This window comes from Artibeus jamaicensis, unplaced genomic scaffold, assembly GCF_021234435.1.
Source record: "Artibeus jamaicensis isolate MK-2021 breed Jamaican fruit bat unplaced genomic scaffold, CSHL_Jam_final contig_558, whole genome shotgun sequence".
In the NCBI taxonomy this organism is placed as follows: Eukaryota; Metazoa; Chordata; class Mammalia; order Chiroptera; family Phyllostomidae; genus Artibeus; species Artibeus jamaicensis.
Window position 1 is genome coordinate 3,719,953 of NW_026521886.1, and position 23,575 is coordinate 3,743,527.

The 23,575-nt window shown below is 46.2% G+C and overlaps 1 protein-coding gene across 4 annotated transcripts in view; it reads right to left on the bottom strand.

Moving 5' to 3' along the window:
* The window catches only part of EEFSEC (eukaryotic elongation factor, selenocysteine-tRNA specific), a 470,949-nt gene that overhangs the window by 117,011 nt on the left and 330,363 nt on the right, over positions 1-23,575 (bottom strand). For 3 of the 4 annotated variants that reach the window (XM_053670299.1, XM_037139648.2, XM_037139647.2), the window contains exon 6: positions 22,525-22,681. The exons of the other annotated variant lie outside the window; for it this stretch is intronic. In XM_053670299.1, coding sequence (XP_053526274.1) covers positions 22,525-22,681 — 157 coding nt within the window. The remainder of the gene's footprint in view (positions 1-22,524; positions 22,682-23,575) is intronic. 4 annotated transcript variants of the gene reach the window in all.

Sequence of the window (23,575 nt, forward strand, 5' to 3'; positions counted from 1 at the left end):
GGTCATGGGCTGGTTTCTAAAGGTAAAGGCTGACATTGCTTAGGCCACTATCACTGGGGCTTGCCTGATCAGAACTTCACCCTAGCCTTGGAGATCAACTCTTGCATTACCTGGGATGAGACTCAGCCCCAGAGGCCAGTTTCCAGCAATAAGCAATCACTTTTCTAACAACAATAAGAACCAGCATTTAGGCAGAGGACAAACTACACACTAGGGACTCACCAGGTGCTCCCATGTCCCCACTCCAGATTTGTGAAATGTCCATGTTGGGGGTGGGGGAGGGGGTCCATTAGAACCTACAGCTGTCAGACTCTAAGTTTCAAATAGAAGTGGCCTCTAGCAGAAATTGAACAGAACAAACCAGAAGCCCAATTTCTGATTAAATGCCCAAGTTTCTCTTCGCTCTCAACAAGAGTCAATAAGAACCTCCAGCTTTACTTTGCTTGAGAGGCTGAAAAGATTCTTACAAAGTGTGGATATTTAGGGCTAACCCTAGTCCTCCAAGAAACCAGGTGGAGCACAAGCTTCTAAAAAATCCAACAACAGCATGCCTCAGTTGGTAAGAAATGGTAGGTGGGGAAAGGCAGGTGTTTGTGGGGTGAGGGCAGAGGAGAAGCTGGCAGATGTATAAACGGGCACTGCTACCTGGCCAGTCCTCATTCTGTCCATAGATGCTCACACTCTAGGGCCAGACAATCACACTCCCAGTGCTTACCTAGAGAAATATTCTGATACTGCTCTGCAGAGGAGAAAGCGGAAACCACCCACCTGTCCTCAGTCAGGTAACAGGTGCACAAACTGGTGCATGCAGAACAAGGGATAACATATAGCAGTCAAACGAGTCAACTAAAACTGTTGACTAGAACATCAAGTTCTAAAACAAAAACAGCAAGTGTTCCAAAAATACTTGATTCATGCGAGACCAAGTATGTAAACACTTAAAACATATAAAAGCCATTAATACTGTTATGTAGGGCACAAAAGCATGTATGGGCATGAAGCCCCCAACTTAGGGGAGTGGATGTTATCTCCAGGGAAATAGGGAGCAGGGTTCCCTTTATTAAAAATTCTTTTTCTTAAAGACAGAAAGAAGAGAGAGAAAGGGTATGAAAGATTTGAAGCATGACATATGTGTTTGATCTTGCTGGTACTAGAATTGTCTATTTTGTTCTATATGGCCAAAAACAATTTTTATTTTATTTTAATTATTTAATTAATTAAATCAAGTACTAATTAAAAGGAGATATAAGTGTAAGGGATACAAGATGTAGGCCACCAGCTGTGCTCTGGGCAGTCCCTGCCTAAGCACATGCATGCTCAGAGCCTTAGTTTCTTTATCTGTTCACTGGGGATAATGACACCAGTCCCAGACAGCTGTCATGAGAGCTGGTTGTGCTTATGTGAGCCCAACACCTGAAATATCTGTGACTGAGAACCCAACTGGTCAAGCCTACTACCACATGAGGCCAGTTATCCCCCTTGCTCCTTATAAACACTAGCCTGAGAAGTGCAGAAAAACCACAGACTCACTCATGGGATATCAAGGGAAACAATGCAGAATCAAAGTGCTGTGATAGAAGAGCAGTGGGTATACCATGGGGACAATTGATGGGGCTCAACCTCATTTAGAGTCAGGTAAAGGTTCCTGAAGGAAGCTGTGACCCCCGAAAAGATACTTCCTTAGTCCTCATTTTCCCTTTTGTTCATGAACTGACTTTTAAATAGGTCTCAGGCCATGGCCTATTTTGGCTTCCAGGGCACCTACCTCCAGACAGCCTCTTCCTGGGGGCCCCATTCTCACTGTGGTCACAATGAGAAGCCCCTGGCACCAACCTATGTGGATGACATGGAACCATCCCAGGGTGAGGATGGCAGGCAGATGGTTTCTATCCATTGCACTGTATTCACGTTAATTGCAGATATTTTTAACATATTGTGTTACTCCATCTATCTTTGTGAACGGTCAGTCTTGTAAAATTCTTTTGATGATGTTATTTTTTCTTGCCTAGCTTCATCATCTGCAATTATTTATATCATTGTCTTTGTTTCAAACACTGGGTATAAACATTGTTGTAACAGTTCTTCAATGGGGTTCATATAATTTTTACAATTGCTTTGAAATGCTTCAATGGCCAAAGAGGAAGGAGTTCAGTCATTTGGGGAAAAAAAGGTACCCCAAAGTGCTCTCTGCTCTTGGTAAAAGGTCCTCCCCTGTCAGGATGGCTTCCAGGGGAGGCCCTGTCAAGGGTGATTCCCTCCCAGAGAGCTGGGGCAGCCTTGCAGGGTAGGGGTTTGGCAGTAGCGAGCTGGCGGCTGGATTAGGTTTCAGAGTGCCTTTCCCATAGATATTGACACAAAATTCACAAAGGCCATTGTCAGAGTAAGATGCCAGTGAGAAAGATGGATGGCTTGTAATAATTTTTATTGAGGTTTTTCTGAAATCTCAACTTTCACCCCTCACCTCTTTTCAACTCTTTTCTCCCAACTCTGTTTACTAGAGTCTCCCTGGTGGCCAGCTGGTGTGCTGTGTGAGACAGAAATGCCCATGATGGTGTGGGGAGAGTCCACCCTCACCTCAGGGTTATTGGGGACTGTCCATAGTTGCTCCTGATGAAGCCAGCTTTGGTTTTCTCTGTCCGGGGAAGGTTAGCTATTGGAGAAGTTGGCTATTGGAGTAGGACCAGCCTGCAATTGGGCCATAGCTGGCCTGGTGTTTGGGGAAAAGAGAGGGTTACCTGATTCTCCTGCCCCTGTACTTGATTTCCTATGCTCACTGTGTATTATCAGGGACTCCCATGGGCAGTTTGGCAGCCCCTCTGGATCACCAGTACCATCATCCTCCTCAAACACAACTTAGATCCTGACTTCCTCTGCCCATATACCCTCAAGTAGTTCTCTAGTGCCTGGAAGTGAGACCTTGCCAGTCTACCTCCCAGCCTTGCACCAAGTCTCCTTGCCTTACTCTGTGCTTCCCAGGTGGCTAGATATGCCAGCCTGCCTGCCTTCCTTGGATGGTGACAGGCCATCAGGATGTAGGGGTACACAGACCTGTGAACCCCCTGTCCTCAGAGAACTCACAGGTTGTCCTTGAGTCTAGCACTGTCCCTGTCTTCAGATGGCTCACAGATGGTCCTAGAGTCTAGCAGAGATGACTCATCCTTCAGGCTCTAAGAAGTCCCCTAATCCTTGGCCTTCTCTTGCAGTGTCTCAGATGGACCTCTTCCACAGTCCTGACTAGAGGTGGGTGATGGAGCTGCCTACTTGTGACACAGCCATAGAGCCTGGGGACTAAGTGGTCAAGGACAGGCCCTGAGTCTGGTCTCTGGGTTCAGGACTTAGCATGGGCCCAGGTGCAGAGGGATTTGGATTGGGTGAAAAAGAGAGTGTCCTGATGCCTCTGGACCTGGACCAGAGCTGTGGACATTGCAGTGGAAAAAGGGCCACCTTGATAGCAGTGCCTCCCATTTGCAAAGGGCTTAGGGAGACAAAATTTACACCTTGGGGATCCAAAGATCAGGATCCAAGAGATACTCAGACTGCAGGGTGGGAGCTTGAGGTGGGGAATTCTGGCAGGCACATATAAACATGCCAGACCCTCTTCTCCACATACTTGTTTCTTCTAATTCTCTTTAAAGAAACTTGGATGATGCAAAATGGTTGACCTCATTAATTACCAAAGAAATGCAAGTAAAAATGTCAAGTTGCCATTTTTCATATATCAACTTAGCTAGGACAAATAACAGAGGCCCAGCCCATGCTAGTGACATGGTAGCAAAATAGATGCTTTCAGCAGTACTGATGGGAGTATCAAATAATGTGATACTTTTAGAAATCATTTTCTCAGGAGTTTTGTAGAACTTTTAAAATGTTTATAGCATTTTCTTTTAAAAGTGAGAACAATTTGAAGAGATCCAAGATGGTGGCAGAGTCTCAGGACTAAACTGAAATCACAACTAAATTATAGAAAAATCATCCTGAATAAGAAACTGAACACTAGCTGGAGAGAAGCCTTATAACCAAGAACTTATGGAAGAAACCACATCACCACAATGAGACTGGTAGGAAGAGTGGAGGTGCAAGAGGGCTGACAGGGCTCCCATGGGTGGCAGCTGATGTTCCAGAGTGATATTTCAGCATCTGGGGGGGTTCCCCCTGAGTAATGTGGGATCCAAACCCCAAGCTGGGCTCCCCAGCCTAGAGCAACAGAATTGAGAAAGGAACCCAAATAACATCTGGCTGTGAAAAGCAGCAGGGTTTCTGTCTGTCAGGGAGAGACAGCTAGAGACACAGAGAGCCTCTTAAAGAGCCAACCCACAGAATTTCATTTGCAGCCACTTACCCTGGGCTCCAGAAAAGGGAGGGCAGAGTGCACTAGAGCTGCGAGATAGTCTGGGATTGGTGGCTTTGGGAAGAGAGCTGAAAGGTCAGCAGACAGGATCCCTGTGCTGAGTCATTCCCCATCTGTAGAAGCCATCTTTCTTGGGCAGAGCACTCCCCTGCAGATGCCATCAGCCTAAGAGGAAGCAATACTCTCACCTACAGGAATCCCTCTGGCCCCACTCTGCAGAGCTTAAGCTGGGCTGCAGAGGAGTACAGATAAAGGCAATTTCAGTGTTTAGTTTAACAGAAAGGCTGCAGGCAAAGGCAGATCTCTGGGAGCTCTGAGACTTCAGCTGACCTTCCCTAGGCCCAGTGTTGATAGAAGTCAGCCTTGGTGCACAGCCTGGTTCTTTCTGCATACATCTAGGCCCAGCAGAGGGAGACAAACTGTGGATCACTGATAGCTCCAAATAGGTTGCTCAGGGCCAATCACAGGCAGCTTGTGACATAGGGCTGCCTCAGAGTCTTTGAAGATCTACTTAATACATAGAAACAAACACAAAGAGGCAGCCAAAATAGGAAGACAAAGAAACAGTCCCCAAATAAAAGAACAAGAGAATTCTCCAGAAGAAGAACTAAATGAAATTGGAGGCAAACAGTTGATCAGATATAGAGTTTAGAGTAATGATTATAAGGATACTCAACAGCATGAAGAAAGACATAGATACCACAGAAAAGGACCAGTCAGAAATAAAGAATGCAATATCTGAAATAATAATAATATACTGTAAGTAAGATACAGTAGCTTAGATGAAGTAGAAGATCAAATCAGCTAATTGGAAGACGAGGTAGAAAAAAAAAACAAACAAGCAGAGCAGCACAAAAAAAAAGAATTTTAAAAAATGAGGATAGTTTAAGAAACCTTTGGGGCAATATGAAGCATAACAACATCCACATCATGGGAATACCAGAAGGAGAAACAAGCAAGTAAGGGATCGAGAACCTATCTGAAGAAAAATTGACCAAAAACTTCCAATGAAATAGAGACAGACCCATAAATATGAGCAGGTTGACAACTAGTGGGGTGGGGGTTAGGGAGAAGGAGAGATCAAGCAAAAAGGAAAAAGGACTCATTGACATGGACAACAGTGTGGTGATTGTGAAGGGGTGAGGATAGATGGTAATAAAAAATACAATTAAGAAAAAAGGACAATTCAACTTTTGATAATATTTAGATAGAATTATATGCACAAAAATGTTCCCAGCAATGTTATCTATGATAGAGAGAAGTCAAAACACCTAAATGTGCAACGGATGTCCATGGTACAGCCTAGGGGGATGACTACAACACAGCTCAGGTTCATGGGCACCAGCTCTATGGTGGGTACTGTGCTAGTGGGTAGGTACTTTTATATCTCACTCCATATTTAGATCTCACAGCCCCCGTGAAGGGCACACCCTTATCCTCATCCTAAAGATGAGGAACTAGGGCCTGGAAGGATCTAGTCATTCACCCAGGGTTACAGATCTGGTAAGTTGTGGGGCTGAGGTTTGAATGTAGCTCTGTCTGAGGCCAGAGCCCAAGCTCTTAACACTGCACCTGAAGATTACAGCATAAAACAAAAAAGAAGGACAAAATTGTACAATTACAGTAATTGGAAAGAATCAAACATAAAATTGTATACATTATAACCTCTAGGCTACATAAAAAGACTTTGCAGAGAAAAGATAGAAGTGAAAATATTAATGATTGGACTATAGAAAACATTTTTCCCTTTTTATTTTTCTTTAACATGCAAATTTCATTGAATGAGATTATATTACTTTAGGTTATTAAGAAAGTTTGTGATTTTTTTCAAACCATGTCAAACATCCATTTGGAAGCAGTTGCCTGGTGTCAGGCCTTGACCCCTGTGCAGGAAGGTGGTCCTACTGAGACAGGTAGAAGCCTTCTTTCCCCAAGTGACAGTGAACAACTATTAGCCTGCAGGGTCAGGGTCCCACCAAATGCTTGGGAACAGAACAATAACCTGTTCTTGCTACAGCTTCTAAGGGGGATTCTCTCAAATTTCCCCAGAATCATGACTATTGCCTACTCTGCTAAAACTTCTGAGACCTAGACAGGCCATAGGCAAATTCTGACATCCTTAATTAATGCTTTTGATTTCACATGTTAGTGGGCCAGGGCTGATGAAAATGAATGACTTTATCCTTGCCATCAGATCAATCACCATGACTGGGGAAAGGGAAGGTTTGTAACAGCTAAAGGGACAGGGGTCTTTCCTAGCTCACCATGTGTACACCATGGGGCCTCCTGTGAGGGGCCCTGAGGACAGAGGGAGACTCCCAGGGAGATAGGTTAGAGACCACAGCAATCGTGGTTTCAGGAAAAGAGGTTGGCCCATGATGCTAAGGGGCCCTGCAGAAGGTACCTCCCACTCTCTTGAGGCTGAGCAAAGTCAGGGGTGAAGGGAAGACCACTCCAGCAGTGAGAAAAGCCTGGCATAATCACTGGGCACATCTGCTAGCAGCAAGCATCTGTATTTCTGCTACTTCTTGCAATAGCCCCTGGCTTTCCTTGGGCAACAGAGGATGAAGCAGGGGTCACCTTTGGATCTAGGAGCAGCCACGAGCCGGGCTGCCCTGTGTGTGCCCCAAGCCTTGGTCTGGAGATGGGCATGGGTCACTGGCTACTGGGACTACTGGGAGACAGATTCCTTCTCACCTAGGTTTGCAGCTAGGAAGAGCATCCATGATGGAGTCTGGGTAGGGGCAGACACTGGAGAAAGGGCTGAAACTGGAGTACACTGGCTAAAGTCCTCCACTCTAAGAGTTAGGCTATGCCTGAACACAGCATCACTAATGGACTTCTTCAGTTACATGGGTTGAAAGAATTAAGGCTTCAGTAGTCTATTCCTCAATCCCACCTGGTTTAGTGCAGGGTGATGGTCCAGAGCATCATAGGGACATGCTCACACATATGGCCCTGCAGGAGGCAAGTGGGGACAGAGGACTGGAGGTGGCATCTGAGCAGAACCCAGAGGATCCATCACAGGCAGCAGATGGAAGAGCAGCTGCTGCAGACCCATGCAGGGCTGAAGGGCAGTATGTGGGCCAGAGGGCCAGAGAGGGCAGGAGCTGCAGACCAGGCAGGTAGATGGCTGAGTGGGAAGGAGCTAAATATTATGATAATGAGCCTGAACTCTGCTCCAGACTAGAGGGAACGGTCATGGCAGACCCCATGATGAGTGGGTCTGTGCCCACAGTGAGGGGATTATAGGCCAGGGACTAGTAAATCAGGAGCTTTGAAGACTGGAAGAAGTATATGCTTACCCAACAATCAGATGCTGGCAAAGGTAATCTGAGAGTCTGGACATATATCAGTCCCCAGAGACACATAGACATAAACTTCATGTCATACCCTGTGCTTCATTTTCAAATGACAGCCTACAGCTTCCATGCACAGAAAAGAAAAGAAACTCATACTTACTGAACATTTATAAGAAGCCAGACACTTTATAAACATTTTCTTACTCATCTTAACCATGAAGGAAAGGAATGCTCCCCTTTTTCATACTGGAAAACTGAGGTCCAGGGCAGGGCATTCCTGTAACCACCCCAGTAGTGGGGTTAAGCTGAAAATGGAACTTCTGGAATTTGTGTTGGGCCCTGAACTCAGGACATACAGAGCAGATGGACAAGAGTATAAACTGTAGAGGTGGGGAGCAGAGCAGTAGAGCAAGGACTCTGCAGCCAGATGGCTTGGGTTCAAATCTCAGCACTGGAGTTCAACAGTTGTGTGACTTTGGGCATGTTCCTTTACCTCTCTGTGCTTGTTTCCTCCGTTGTAAAATGGCAATGTCAATAACTGCAATTATGATAGCATCTTCTGTCAGGTTTGTTGTGAAAATTAAATGATATATGTAAAATATAGAATAGTGCATGGCACATAATAACTATATAACTATAGTTATGAATATATGAAAAACAATTGTAATTGTTTTTCCTATATTAATATTTTTTTATTTCTAACTCTGATCATTGGGTCACAAATACTGAAGAAATTCACACTGTTTGACCAATGTTTGTCATACCTTTATTAATGTGTATTTATTGAGCCCCTAATACCACCAGGCACTGTGGTAGGGTCTCCCCAAGTTCCTATATGAATCTATGTGAGGGTGAGGAAGTATCATCTATCAGTAGATGGAATGGCTCAGATTCAAAGCCTGATGCATGAGAAAGACACATGAAAGTTCAAAGATGATTTTGTGAGCTGTGTGACCATAAGTAGGACCCAGTGTGAGTCAGGTCACTCTAGCAGGGTTGCCAATCTGTGACCCAGGATGGCTATGAATGTGGCCTAACACAAAATCTTAAATTTACTTAAAGCCTTTTTTTTTTTGGCTCATCAGTTTTCATTAGTGTTTGTGTATTTAATGTGTGGCACACAAAAAACTCTTCTTCCAGTGTGGCCCAGGCACACCAAAATGTTGGACACCTTTTCAAGGGAAGATACAGCATGAGCTGGCTGGATAGTATGCCATGTCTTTAAGACTAAAACAATGTTGTCACTGACTAAATGTATTCTCTGCATCAGACTCTGATCCAGGCACTTTCACACATGGCTTCAGGCTGTTCTCTCAACCACCTTTTGAAGAGCAAGCATTGGTCTCTCCTACAGACCAGACTGAAGCCAAGAGAGGCAGAGTGGCTGCTCCAAGAATCATAGCTATTAATGAAGGAGGCAGATTTAAACTCTCTCTCCTGACCCTGATCTCTTTTTGCACCTACGAAGTGACATCTCAAAAAGTCCTAGAAGGAGGTGTGATCAAAAGTCCTCTGCAATGTCACAGCATTGGGGAGACTGTGGCATTTCCCCCCCAGATTTCTAAGCTTTCTCTCTAATGTAACCATGCAACTTTTATAATGAGTGACAGTGGTTTAAGATAAACACACGACAACTGCATATTTCTGGTTACTCCTCACCCAGCTGAATGGACAGTCAGTAGTCAGACAGACTGCTCTACCAGAAGAGCTCCCTGGGGATGTATAGGCAGTGACCCTGACTGTTGAGCCCTAAATAAATGAACACTGGGCCAGCTAGAAGCCATGATCCCCAACTTACTAGCAGGCAGCAGCAGCACACTTGGTGAAGGGCTGGGAACCCATGTGAGCCACAGACAGGAGCTGTCTAAGCAAGACAGTAGCCACCTGAAGCTCTCTAAGTGCCACCTAACCTTAGCTGGGTCTGTGGCCTGGTGCAAAGGCCCCCAGGTAGGATGAGGGCAAGAGCAAGATGAGCCTAGAACCCACATGTCAGAGTGCCAGGTTCTCTCTACCATCCTGTCTTGCCTGAGTCTAGGTATCTTGGACTTCTATACTCCACTGGGGTTTTACATTCAGACAAAGTGCAGTCCAAACTCATATTCTCCTCCACTGCACAGCTGTGTGACCTGTGCAGAGCCTGAGACGTCTGTACAGTGGAGACCACATGAAGTGCTATTTACAAAATCCTCTACCTTGGGTTGGTTCTATAACGGCTCCTATTGGTGTAGTGACCAGTATTATTGTTATAATCACTGCCTCACCTCCTTCTCTGCAGGTGTGACAGATCAGAAGGAGCACAACGCAGAGGCTGGATTGAGCAGAAACTAGAGCAGCAGCAGCAGCAAACCCTGGGTGAGCCCTGATATCACCAGGCACAATTCTAGGTGCCTGCATGCATAGCTTTTTTCATCCCAACCACAGTCTCTTTCAAGGAGGGCTGCTGTGCAGTGTGACCCAGAGTCAGAGGGTAAGATCTGGGCAGGTGATTTAATATACAGATAGTTCCCAACTCAGAGGGCTAGTGCAAGAAGTACATAACTTAATTTAGGGAAGGCATCAAGGACAGAGTCTGGCAAGAAGCAATGGCTGAACCAGTCTGTGCATAATCTTGCCTTCTTGTCTCAGGCTCTCCTGAGCTCCAGCATTTGGCTAGGGAGAGATTTTCCTTGGCCAGCCATATGCATCCTGCCCACTTGCCCCATTGTTAATAACTATAACTACCAAGGCTGTATGAACACATGTAAAATGTTTCTGTTAATGAGGTGAATTCAAAGTGTGGGAGAGCTGATGCACATGAGGTTCTTGTTCCTTGTATGTGTCTTTGAAGGCTTTGGGGTTTTGGGGCACATGACCCCCGCAGTCCAGAGCACCAGGTATCTTTATTAAGACACAAGAGCTGGCAGAACTGCCCAAACCTACATTGTTCTGTGAGAAGATGTGGGGTGGCTTCTGGTTTTCAGGATTTTCCTTCAGATATTTAAGACTGCTGGTCAGTTGCTATACTTGAAGGCTTTCTGGAGAGACAGTACTTAGTCAATCTCAAAAATTTCACTTACTACTTCCTGAAATGTTAAAACAGATAGTTTACTCTGGTGACTTTATTTAGGCAGCATAAATTATATGAAATATACAAATTTTCCCTAAAATCACAAACTGGTAAAAATATGGAAAGTTTTAGAGATTTCTACACAAAGAGAGGTACGGTATTTCCCAAAGAAGTTCCACTTAACTTGTATGAATCCAGATAATGGTTCTGCATTCCCAGCATATACCAAGCTGAAAAAAAGCCTCTCCTACCCCTTAAGGCTTCTGGGTTCAGAGCTCAGAGGCCTTCTGCCATCCCAGTACCCAGAGAACACCCCAGAAAACAAGCCCTCAGGGATGAAGTTTTTAGGCACAGTGTCATGCACCCCCATGCTAAAGCAGTTCTGGAGTTCAGACTGAGTGGGCTGTAACTGATGCCTCCTGGGGACCTGCCCTGCTGGTCAGGAGGCAGCAAGAGAAGACCTGGGGTGAAGGCTATCTGAGATGCCCCCTCCTCACCCTTCCTTATGCTCTACCCAATAGGCACTGAGTCACTGCAGCCCACCCACCCAACCCCTGACCTGCTCTCCATCTGTCTACTACCCCAGTCTCTGGGCATTCAAGGAAGAGCTTTCTGACTATTCCCCTCCCTTCATACCACCTATCACAGCTTCCGGCCTCTACTTAGAATGGTGGTTCTCAACTGGGGCCATTTTGACCTCCAGAAAAATGTCTAGAGAAGTCTTCTGTTGTCACAATTGGAGAGGGTGTATGGAGGGTGGTTGTTACTGGCATCCAATGAGCAGGAGATTGGACATGCTGCTAACCAGCCTTCAATGCACAGGACAGCCCCCACCACAACAAATAAGCCAGCCCCAAATGTCAGTTATGGAGAGGCTGAAAAACTCTGACCTGAAAAATGTCAGCCAGACACCAATCATGGGGTTCAGGGCCTCAGGTCTGAGGACTGGAATTGAAGAGGAACATTAGGAGGAGGATTCCCCAGGTGCTCAACTATGGTTGATTCATGTAAGACTTTGTTTAGAAAAAAGTTCCATTGCTTTGAAACAGTTCCAAAATCACCATTTTAAACACACAAAACTAAATGGGTTAGTAACTTAAAAATCATTTAGAACAATGTCTTACATGTTATAATAAGCAATAAATATGCCATAGTCTTTCTAGCCTCTGAGTGTTACAATATTGTTTCCCCTGTCCTGAATGCCTTTCCTCCCCTTTCTCTCTATCTGAGAAAACCCTCTCACCTTCAAGGCCAGTTAAAGCCTTATTGTGTTCTACTCTACTCTGGAAGGGAATGATCACTCCGTCCTCCCTGTCCAGATGGCCTATAGGGGGCTAACAGCGTTTGTTACCTTCTGTAGTTATCTCTAACTGACTGGTGTTTCCCTGAGCAGGGGCAGAAACCAATTCTCTCTGTGTTTAGGCCTGACTGGAGCAAAGTTGGGGTGGGGAGAACACTGAAGGCTTTGGGAAGCAGTAGCTTCTTCCTCCACAGGCCTTAACTTAGCCCCATGGAACTTTGGGGAGAGGATGGACAGCCCTGAATAGGGCCCCACAGAGCCAGCTCTACCTCACTGCTGCCAGACCAGGGTCTTAACCATGACTTCCAAAGGGACCTCATAGTGCCCTCCTCTGCACAGGCCACAGAGGCCTCACATATAGGCACTAATACCCCGAACTCCCTTCATACCTGCTATCTTTGGCCCATGGGCTGTCTCCATCTCCTTATTGACCCTCCCAACCACCACCTTAACCAATGATCAAATCTACATCACCCACAATGGGCAAATGGACATCATATGTATCCTAAGTGATGGACTAAGGACACAAGATCACCCCGGTGGGGTTCCTTCTACACATGTACAACAGAACCTAGTCATAGAGAAACACCAGAAAGATTCCAAGAGCACGTTTGGAAAACAACCCATGTAGAACCCAAAAAAATGTCAACATCATGAAACGAGGAGACGTGACAATCAAATGCAGGGTGTGTGATTTTTCAATGAATCCTCCACCAGGAAAACAAGTTTTAAAAGACATTATTGGGACAATTGGGGAAATCAGAAAATGGACTGTATCTTAGGCCATATCATGTTGATGTTAAATTCCTCAAGTGATAATTGTATGGTGGTCAAAGAGGAGAATGACCTAGATTTTAGGGGGCACACGTTGAAGCATGCAGGCATAACTGAGTTGTACAGCTAACATTTCAATAGTTTAGCATAGACAGATTAAGTAAATGTGACAAGGTATTAACAATTGTGAAATCTAAGGTTCAATAGACTTTTTTCTTTTCTGTATGTAAGGATATAAAAAATAAAAAATGTTAAAAAGAGAAAAAAGTTGGGAGGAAAAACCCTCAAAACAACCCATTTTACAGATGGGAAAACCAAGGCTCACAAAGGTTAATGTTCTATCCAGGCCCTGGAGGGTGGCTCAGTTGGGTGGAGTACTGTCCCATACACCAAAAGATGGTGGTTACAATCCTTGGTCAGCTGCCCTGGTGAATAAAAGGCCCCGCCCCCTTACAACTTAACAGGTGCACCAAGACAAAGAAATATGGCCCAAATGAAGAACAGATCAGAACTCCTGAAAGAGAACTAAGCGATGAGGAGACAGCCAACCTATCTGATGGAGAGTTCAAAGCCCTGGTAATCAAAATGCTCACAGAACTGATTGAGCTTGGTCGATTGAATTCATTTTTCATTTCAAAATGAAAGAACAAATGAAGGAAACTCAAAGTGAAATAAAGCAAAATATTCAGGGAACCAACAGTGACATGAAAGAAACCAGGACTCAAATCAACAATTTGGAACAAAAGGAAGAAATAAACATCCAACTGGGACAGAATGAAGATACAAGAATTCAAAAAAATGAAGAGAAGCTTAGGAACCTCTGGGACAACTTGAAACATTCCAATATCTAAATTATAGGACTGCCAGAAGGAGAAGAACAACAGCAAGAAATTGAAAACTTATTTCCACAAAAAATGAAGGAAAACTTCCCCAATCTGGTAAAGGAAATAGACTTCCAGAAAGTCTAGGAAGCTCAGAGAGTCCCAAAGAAGTTGGACCAAAAGAGGAACACATCAAGACACATCATCATTAAGTTACCCAAGATTAAAGAAAGAGAGAATCTTAAAAGCAGCAAGAGGAAAGGAAAGAGCTCCCATAAGACTGTCAGCTGATTTCTCAAGAGAAACCTTGCAGGCAAGAAGGGGCTGGGAAGAAGTATTCCAAGTCACGAAAGGCAAGGACCTGCATCCAAGATTACTCTATCCAGCAAAGCTATCATTTAGAATGGAAGAGCAGATAAAGTGCTTCCCAGATAAGGTCAAGTTAAAGGAGTTCATCATCACCAAGCCCTTGTTATATGAAATGTTAAAGGGACTTATCTAAGAAATTGAAGAAGATCAAAAACTATGAACAGTAAAATGACAACAAACTCACAACTATCAACAAATGAACCTTAAGAAAAACAATGAAAACAAAAACTAAGCAAACACCTAGAACAGGAACAGAATCACAGAAATGAACATCACATGGAGGAATTTCAGTGGGGAGGGGGCAGGCAGGAATAGGGACAAAAAGGTACAGGGAAGAGGAAGCATAATTGGCAGGCATCAAATAGACAGTGAGAGATAAAAATGGTATAGGAAACAGAGGACTCGAAGAACTCATAGGTACAATCCATGGACATGAACTAAGGCAGGGGCATGCTGGAGGGTTGGGGGGTGCAGGGTGGAGGGGGGTGAAGGGGAAAAATTGGGAAAACTGTAATAGCATAATCAATAAAATATACTTTAAAAAATCCCTAGTCATGGTGTGTATGGGAGGCAACCATCAATGGTCCTCTCTCACATCGATGTTTCTCTCTCCCCTCTCCCCTCATTTCCTCTATCTAAAATCAATACACATGTCCTCGGGTAAGGATTAAAAAAATTTCCAGGATTCCACCTCATGTCTGGCAGACTCTGAAGCTCAAGTTATTTGAAAATACCCTGTTTCCAACCTCCCACAGCAGGCAGAAAATGCTGAGTGGGTACACCCCCAGCCCTGCCAACATCTTTCAATAAAAGTCAATATGGTCCTGGCAGCCAGCTAAGAACTCAGATAAAATCCCAAGGACAGGTTGCTCAAACTGAGTATACAGTTACAACTGGATGGGTGGGCGGGTGCAAGAGAATAAATTTTTAAAGAAAAGAAAACAAATTTCATTTCAAACCCCACAGAGAACATGTAGCCTAAGAGCCCTTGTCCCAGGGCCTATTTATGGGAATCCAACACCCACAATCTCAGGGCTCCTGTGGGCCCTCCCTTTGACAACACGATGAGTTTTAATTCTCTTTGATGGATTTTCCAGAAGCCTCTCAGCTGAATGATGTCCACAAGAGAGGCTCAGTTCCTCCTGGGCCTTTGTGGTCCACTGGGCCAGTCATCTAGCTCCTCAGAGCCTCAGTGTGCCTTTCAGGAAAGTGCAAAGATATAGCAGGAGCAGGAGACTGCCTGTCAAGGACCTGGTATTAGCAGGCCAAGCCCAGTAATCCACATTTGAGAACTGGAAGGTTTCATGTAAAAATAGTTCCCCAGTCTCTCTTGAAAAACTGGAGATGTGATCACACTCTGGCCATGTTGCTGCCCCAAACAACATCCACCTGGAAGTGAATGGTGGCTGTCCACTGGAATGGGGTGGTCTGAGCCAGTTGCCTGTCTGGAAGGGCTGTGCTTCTAGGAACCAGCACACATCAAGTAGATCAAGTCATCTTTGTATACAAGCCTGTTACAGGCTCTCCAACAGCTCCTCTCTGCATTTGGGATAGGGACAAACACCTTCCTTCAGCTTACTAGACCCCATGTTGTGGCTCCTGTCAGTCCGAGGCCCCATTATCTGCTGGCTCCCTGGGCCCAGCTGTCCCTGATGGGTGTTGATCTTTTCTGCCTCAGAGCTCTGCTCAGACTGCTCCTTTGCCTGCAGGGCTCCTACTCATTCTCTAAGGCTGGGTGCAAGACTGATGCCTGGGGAAGCCTCTCTTTCCCCTGACTCAGTCAGGGTTGTACTATAAACTCTCCTGGCACTTCACACATTCCCTGCACGGCTTGATGTCGTTGCCAAAATATAAATCTTGAGAGATGGTCTGCTGACCATCCATCTTCTCAACTGCTAGGGGCTGAATTATGTCCCTTCTCAAATCCCTATGTTGAAATCCTAACCTCTTATACCTCAGATGTGACTGTATTTGGACCCGGTCAATCTTGGTCTTGAAAGACAGGACCTTTCAAGAGGTAATTAGGTGAAATGAGATCACTAGAGTGAGCCTAATCCAGTAGGATTAGTGTCCTTATAAGAAGAGGAGATTAAGACATACACATGTACACACAAACAGGTAGGACCACGTGAGTACACAAGGAGAAGACAACCATCTACAAACCAAGGAGAGATACCTCAGGATAAACCTCAGTGGACACATGCTAAGCCAGGTGAGGATGTGTGTCTGGTGGGTGAAAACAATGCACAACCCTAGCCTCCATTTATAGACCCCCTACCCCAGGAAAGATATGGTGGGTGGGGTTTATGATTATGTGATCTAAGCCTAACTCCCTCCCTGAAAATGAGAATTACTCATCCCATGTTAGCACAGAGGGGCTACAGCTCTGAGTGGGAAATGACCTGCTGAGCTCAAAAAGGGCTGTTGCAGAGTGAGGGGCATGGGCTGCTTGACTCTGGAGGCCAATCCCTGTGTTGAGCTGGGTGACCCTCCAAGGAACTAGGTCAGCCCTGGCCTGGCCTGCCAACCCTCCAAAACCAATGCCAGGCACAGTGATGCAGAAGGGGTGGTGCTGCCCTGCTGAGTGCTCAAGCCAACGCAGGGCCCAGGGTGCTCTTTCCACAGCCAAGGTTCAGAAGCTCTCTCCCCTGGCTGAGGCTCCATTTCCCCTGGCACCATAAGGGTCCAATAAACAGCTGATGAAAGACAGATAAATGGAGTCTTGAGACACCTCTGTGACTCCTGGCACACAAAAGTGATGCTGTATACCCACTGTTTTGCAAGGACTCTGAAGTGGACTGTCTCAATCTGAGTCCTATGAAAGAGGGCTGAAAAGACTCTGACAGTAGAACTAGATGGTAACACCCCTGTGTCCCTTGCTTCTGGTGGCCGCTGCACCATACTCCTGGGGACTGAAGAGGCAGACAGAGACGCTGGGTTCTTACTAGTTGTGTAGCTGTGAGCAAGGGTCTCGATTTCTATTCCTGCAGAATTGGACAAAGCGGATTAAACAGAGGTGTTCCCTGCTTTCCCAGCCCAGGCCTCTTTCCCACACAGCACTGCTCTAGGCAGTGCTGCAGGGCCAGAGAGAGCCACCAGGCACCTCCACGGAGGAGAGCATCTGGACTGGGCCTAAAGAATGGTAAGGGTGAGAGTAATGAGGCCCTAGGAGAGGACAAAGTGAGAATTCCCACATCCATGGTATAGGCACAAAAAATGGAGCTCAGTGCAGGCAGCTGGGGCTGGACCTGCACTCCTCATCCCATGGCCTTTCCCACTGGCCATAGAGTTCTAGAGAACATCACATATCTGATTCCAGCCTTCTCCACATGTGTCCTTCTCCCCTTCTCTCCCAATCCCTGCTTGGACAGCATATCCTTTGGGAATTTTGCCCAGACTCTTCCTCAAGATGGCCACTTTCCCTATCCTGTTCCTGGCCATGTGCCCCTATGGAAACCTGCCATGCTCTGTGCCTTCATGTATCCTAAAGGGAGGTACCTTGGGGCAGGACTCTATCAGAATGATTTTGGCATCCCTAGTCCTGCACTGGAGTTTGCTTAGTTAGATGGACTGGTGCCCTCTCCTTTAAAGTTGTCTTTAAAGAACTAGAGCCCCCAAAGCCAGTTATCAGGAGAGAGCTGTGATAAATAAGTCTAATGACACTGGTGCCTGCCTGAGTTAGAAGAATTTCTGGGAAGGCCCACAGCATACCAAGCACCAGGCTTCTTGCCCCTCATAGGCCTGGGTTCATCCATTTGTTCATTCCAGTCTGTTCCACTGAAGATGTTCCACTTCGCTTACTCATTTGTGTAAGCAACATTTCTGATTCCATGGAAAGCCACTCTCATTGTCTTGACAGACTATGACCAGGATGGTAAACTGAGCCTTGAACCCCTTGTTCGTGGGCTTAAGGGGCAGAAGCTGAAGCAAGGAGGCCTAGGGACTCTCCTCAGAACACCTTTTTGGAGGTGAGTAGGTGGTGGCTCTCTTGATGTCCAGCCACTCTCCCAGGGACCACATGGCAGCTTCCCTGTTCCATCAACAGTGACCTCACAGGCCCTCTGCTCAAGGGCCTGCCAAGTAGAATGACCACACAATTCCCTTCTCCCAAACAGCCCAAGTGACAGAGCTGTACTTTCAAACCAGATAACCAATCCTGTGCATGGGAAACCAAGGCTGAGGGAGAGACTCAGACAAGTGTTTTGGACTCAAATTCTATCTCTGATGCTTATATATGGACATGAGCAAGTTACACTGTTTATCCTCCAAGCCATGGTTTCCTCATCTGTGAACTGGGGATATTCCAAGTGCTGGGGCTATAAGTAACAGCCAACCTTTCTGAGAGCTTCCTAGGGCCCTTCTCTGACTGCCGTCATGGCTCTTGAGTGTTGGTTCCTGAAAAGCAGTATATAGAAGTTCCTTCTGGGTTATTACTGGAAGTACAATTCCTTTTATTTAATAATAAGAAACTTTATTGAATTACAAATTTTTAAATGTATCATGATTTAAATGGAAGTGCAATTCTACAGATTATTTTCCTCATCTGTCTAGAGTCCATTAAATTGTGATTAGTAATTATTAAAATCTTATTAAAGATCATGAAAATTTGATGACCCTTAATGAAAATTAGCAGGATCCATTGTCAGGTTTCTATTAAGAATATAGCCACACCACACAAGTTCCTGGCACATAGGTGAATTCTCAGCAGGTGGAGCAGGAGGACCCATGAATATGATGAGGCCATGGCTATGGCTCCCAGTGGCTGTGGGTCTCAATCACTGCTGCTCTGGCTTTTCTGAAGTGAGTGTCACCCCACAGCTCTGTGCCATAGTCACCAATGAGGGGCAGTGATGCCTATCACATCAATAGTACTTGGGGCCTAGAATTTTTCAGCGACAAGGCTGCAAGCCCTGTATGCACTGTGCCATCCTAACTGGAGTGTTAATGCAGACCATACAGAGACCCCCCCCCCCAATTGGCTGGTCCTGGAGCACCTTGTGGGAGATGGACCACTTGCCATGAATTGGGGCCACTTGAAAAGCTTGCTGCATTCTATCGAGACACACATAACAACCTACTGGTCATTTTAGGGTTATAGACAGTGTTTCAGAAGATGATATTATGTGCATATCTTCACCATCACACCTAGAGTCAATAAGCAGTGACTCATAGCTATCAAAAGCAACAATTCCATTCATCCTCATTTGACCCTTCTCTGGGTGAATGTTATGAAAGAGGTTGTTTCCTCTCCAAGTGGGATGTGCAGGGTTGGCAGGAGCTATTGTCCCAGCCCACCATCCAGGCACCCCTACTCCTCTCATAGTAGAAGCTAGTGCCTAGGGCACTGACACAGAATGGAGGGTGGGAGTGCTGGACAGGATAAGCCATATAGCCCAGGCTAGGTCACTGTGCCTTATCAGCTTCTCAGCAAGGGGGTGTCCAACTATGTGTGTGCCCCCTGGTACAGTGCTGAGCTTTCTGAAGCCCTGATGGCTTTCTAGAGGCTGACTGGGGAGGGCAGGTGCTGCATACCCAGAAAGATTGTGAGCAAGGAACCCACTCCTCTGCTTCCTAGATCCCACCTTGAGGTACAGATAACAAGACCCAGCTCTGACATAAAGCACCTAGCACTGAAGCAGCATTCGGGAAGCACAGTGATATGATGACATGTGCAGGAGTAAGGTTTGTTTGGAGAAACTTTATCTGCCTGGCAAAGTCCTCCAGCTACTTTCTACCAGCACTGTTACCCAGAGTGTCCTAAGTCATCTCAAAGAGCCTTCCAGCCTCATGGAGGCAACTTCATTGAAGAGAACAATTATATAAAATGTGGTGCTTTTCAACCTTGAGGTCCCCTAAGACTTTCTGGGAAGCCTCCTTGGGTGTCAGAATGAACTATCCTTCAAGCTACTCTAATTTCCAAGAGTATCTTCTGGGGAAGCAATGGGCCAGGAAGCAAGTATCAGGACTCTTGTCTCTCAGGCCTGTGTGTACAGCTCCTGAAATGTAATATGCAGATAAAACGCTATTTGCATATTACATTTCAGCTTCCACTCCTGAATCCAAGGCCCAAGTGTCCTTCCTGAAATTCAGGCAGGAGTCATTATGGGTCAAACCCAGGCAAAGGCATGTTTTATTTGGTTCAGAAAAATTAGTTTTTAATCAGAAAGTTTTTTATAGAAGTTCAATCAGATAATATTTGATCCCTGGGCCTATATTCCCATATAGCAAGTGTTGGCTGGACCAGTCCTAACCACTCACTATCACCTACCACCTGGCCTCTTAAACACCTGCTTGGACCTGCCAGCACCTGGTCTTGACACCAAGGTCTTGACATGGAGGTAGAGGATGGAGAGAGCTTCTGAGCCTGGAGGTCAGGGAGTGAATGGAAGGATACCCAGAGGGCTCTCCAGTCTGCCTTCTCCAGCTGGGTCACCCTGAAGAGCCAGCAGGGAGGCCAGTAAGCTGTGTTTGAATCCAGCTGCATCTAGGAGCCAAGGGCTGGGACAGGCCCCCTGAACCACTCCCTTCTCCAGGGAACCTTAAACTGTGTAGCAGCACAACCCTAGGCTTTTCTACCTCAGCACTCCAAACTTGCAGACACAATGGTCTGTCCTCCTCCACCTGGCACTGGATGGCTTGGGTTTACTGAGGAGTCCTTCACAATTAAGGCACTTCAAAAAGGACAAAAATAATTCTTTATGGGAGGAATCAGCAGGAAAAGACAAGAAGGAGGTGGGGGTGTGCAGTGGGGGTGGGTGGGATGAAGGAATCTGACCAGTTAGTTATATTTAATAAAAAGCTTAAAAGCCACAAACAGGAAGCAGACCTATTAAATAGACAACATTGACCTAACAAAGGAATGTAAACTTGAGTTGACTGAAGCAGTGTCACCATGTCTCCCCTCCCTCTTCTCCCTCCCAGCACCCAGGGCTCCCAAACAAGCTCCCTTCTGTGTTTTGTCCTGTTCCAGGAATACCCCAACTCTGAGTTTGCCTTGTGCCAGAAGAAAGGGAGCTAAGGGAAAGGTCAGCATGATTCATCTACCTCAAAAGAATCAAACAGATATGCCCTCCCCTCTGTTTGTATCAGCAGAGCCCCAAGTAACCTGGGGAAGAGGCAAGTGCTCTGAGGTGCAGCCCCTCCCTTCAGGCAGCTCTGCTCTTGCCTTCCTTCCCAGAGAGCTCCTAAAGGTGCTGGCCCAGGGCCCTGGGCACTGAGGCCTGGATAGTGCTTGGCTCATTCCCTATGTGTGATGCCCTGGAGCCCAAAGCAGAATGCTGGGGGCCTCAGTTTGGCTGAGATGAATACTGGATCAGCTAAGCACTGGATTGGGTAGGACAGGTGCTTGAAACTCAGTGTCAGGGCTATAGGCTCACAAGGGTGTGTAGAAGGATTCTCTCCACAGTGTGATAAAGCTCAGTCCCACCTTGACAAGGCCTCAGGGCACAGTCAAACAGCAAAGCTAAGTATGCAGAGAAGCAGGCCTCTGGTGACCAGAAGCTTTAGGAAGGATTTGAGAGGCAAGGCTCCAGCCAGGCTTTAGGGAGAGTAGAGGTGCTGGCTTTGCCTGGTGATTGCTAGGGATCAAGGAATCCTACTTCCTAGCTGAGGTCAGAGTACCACACTATCTGGGGAGTTTACTCAAAAAACTACCCACACATCTCCACACTCATGCCACTCCTGCTTAATGTCCTGTCCTCACACACCAAGCTCATTCTTACCTCATGGTCTTCTCACTTGTCTCCTTCCCTCTCTGTAGCATGTTCTTCCTTAGGTATTTATGTGGCTTCTTCCTTCAGTCAGGCCTCCACTCCACTGCGACCTCTTCAGAGAGGTCTTCTCTGACTGCCCTATCCAGACAGCACACTCAGCAATTCCCTCCCTAATTTATTTTTCCTCAGTCTATCCTGAGGATTCTCCAGTCTATCCTGTGTGTCCATACCTATTCCCTCCCATAACCACAGCACTATGTCTGGCACACAGTAGGATGTCAGGAAAATGGGTGTGGAAAAAGTGAGAGAGTGACGGAAGGGCTGGCAGAGTTAAAGAAATCCAACAGCTCTATTTCCAGTAGCAAACACACACCCTTAACCCCACCATGGACAAGGCCCAACTCAGACCAAGTAGAGGCTCAGCAGAGGCTGCTGGTCTTAAAAGGAAGCAACTCACATTTTGGGAAATCCTACTGGCTTACCAAGGCAGTGGTCTCAATCACCAATTCTCTCCCTCCAAACCACCTGTCAGATCAGTATTATTATCCCTACTTCACAGAGAAGTCATGTGACATATCCAATGTCACCCCACATTGTCACAGTGAAATAAGAACTCATATTCAGACCTTGACCCTGGCTCAAACCAGATGCTGACTCACTGGCCTCCTCCAGATTGCAAACTGGTTTTCCAGCCACAAACTAGTGGGACCAGAGGCTACAGTGGATAGAGCTCTACACATCAGCACAGATAGGCCTAGAACCCTGAGCGAAGGGGTACTGTCAGAGGACTGTCTCTGCCATTTGTCCATGGCCTGCCAGTACCTGAGAGCAAGAGAAAATAACCATACTCACCAGGGATGTGGATCTTAAACTTGCCACTTTGGCCGAAGGAGCTGTCAATGATCCCCAGCTCCCCAGTGGACAGTTGCACCTTGAGCCCCACAAATTGCTGGATGTTGGTCTCCTTTTTGAATAGGGAGCGGCCGATCACACTGTAGTTGTCTATTACCTGTTCCCACACACCCAGCCCCAGAGAGAAAGAATCAGTATGCACCAATAAAGGCTAAAGCCAAGGTCCACCACACCCTCCCAGGTGATCAGTGCATCTTATGGATAATGGAAGGCACTGAAACCATCATGATGGCTGGCCCATTGTGATCATCACCACCCACCACCACCAACACCTACAGAGGACAGGCTGTATGTCAGGTAGCTGTGAATGCTTCATGTGGATTAATACACTTAGCCCCATGGCAGTAACATGAGGGAGGCACTTTCCCCATTTTACAGATGTGGAACTAGGCTCAGCAGAGTTAGGCTATCTGTCCAAGGTCATAGAGCTCATAGGGCAGAGGTAGCTGAGAATCCAAAGCCACCCTGACTACATTTACCTCTGTGTGGCTACCATACCCTGCCTGCCCCCCAGCCTAATGACAGCTAGTGGCACCCTCCTCATGAAAGTTTTACTGAACACTGTAGGCTGAGAGCCTCCCTACTCCTGAGTCTGCATCCAGGCTTACCAGAACCCTCCTTACCCTCTTTCTCATTTCCTCTCCCATGAAGAGCCTCTTAAAGCAGATCTCTAGAGCCTCCCTACTACATGTACCATATTTTTACCGAGAGGCTCCCTTCATGGCCTGGCCTACATTTATCCCACAATCCCATTGCCCCTCCTCTGTGATGCCCTCCTGTCTCTACCTCAGCTGAAGTCCCCTCTCCCTCAGCTCCCAAGTGTTTATGCTAGGCCTTCTGCTGCAGAGGTCACACCCCCTTGTCTCTTGGTGGAGGCCCGCAATGAGAGGAGGAACATACTTGTGTATGAAAAAGTCAGCTACGAACAGCCCTAATTTCATCATGAGCTGATTGGACCTTCTCCCCAAGGGACTGAATGTGGGAAAGTTGA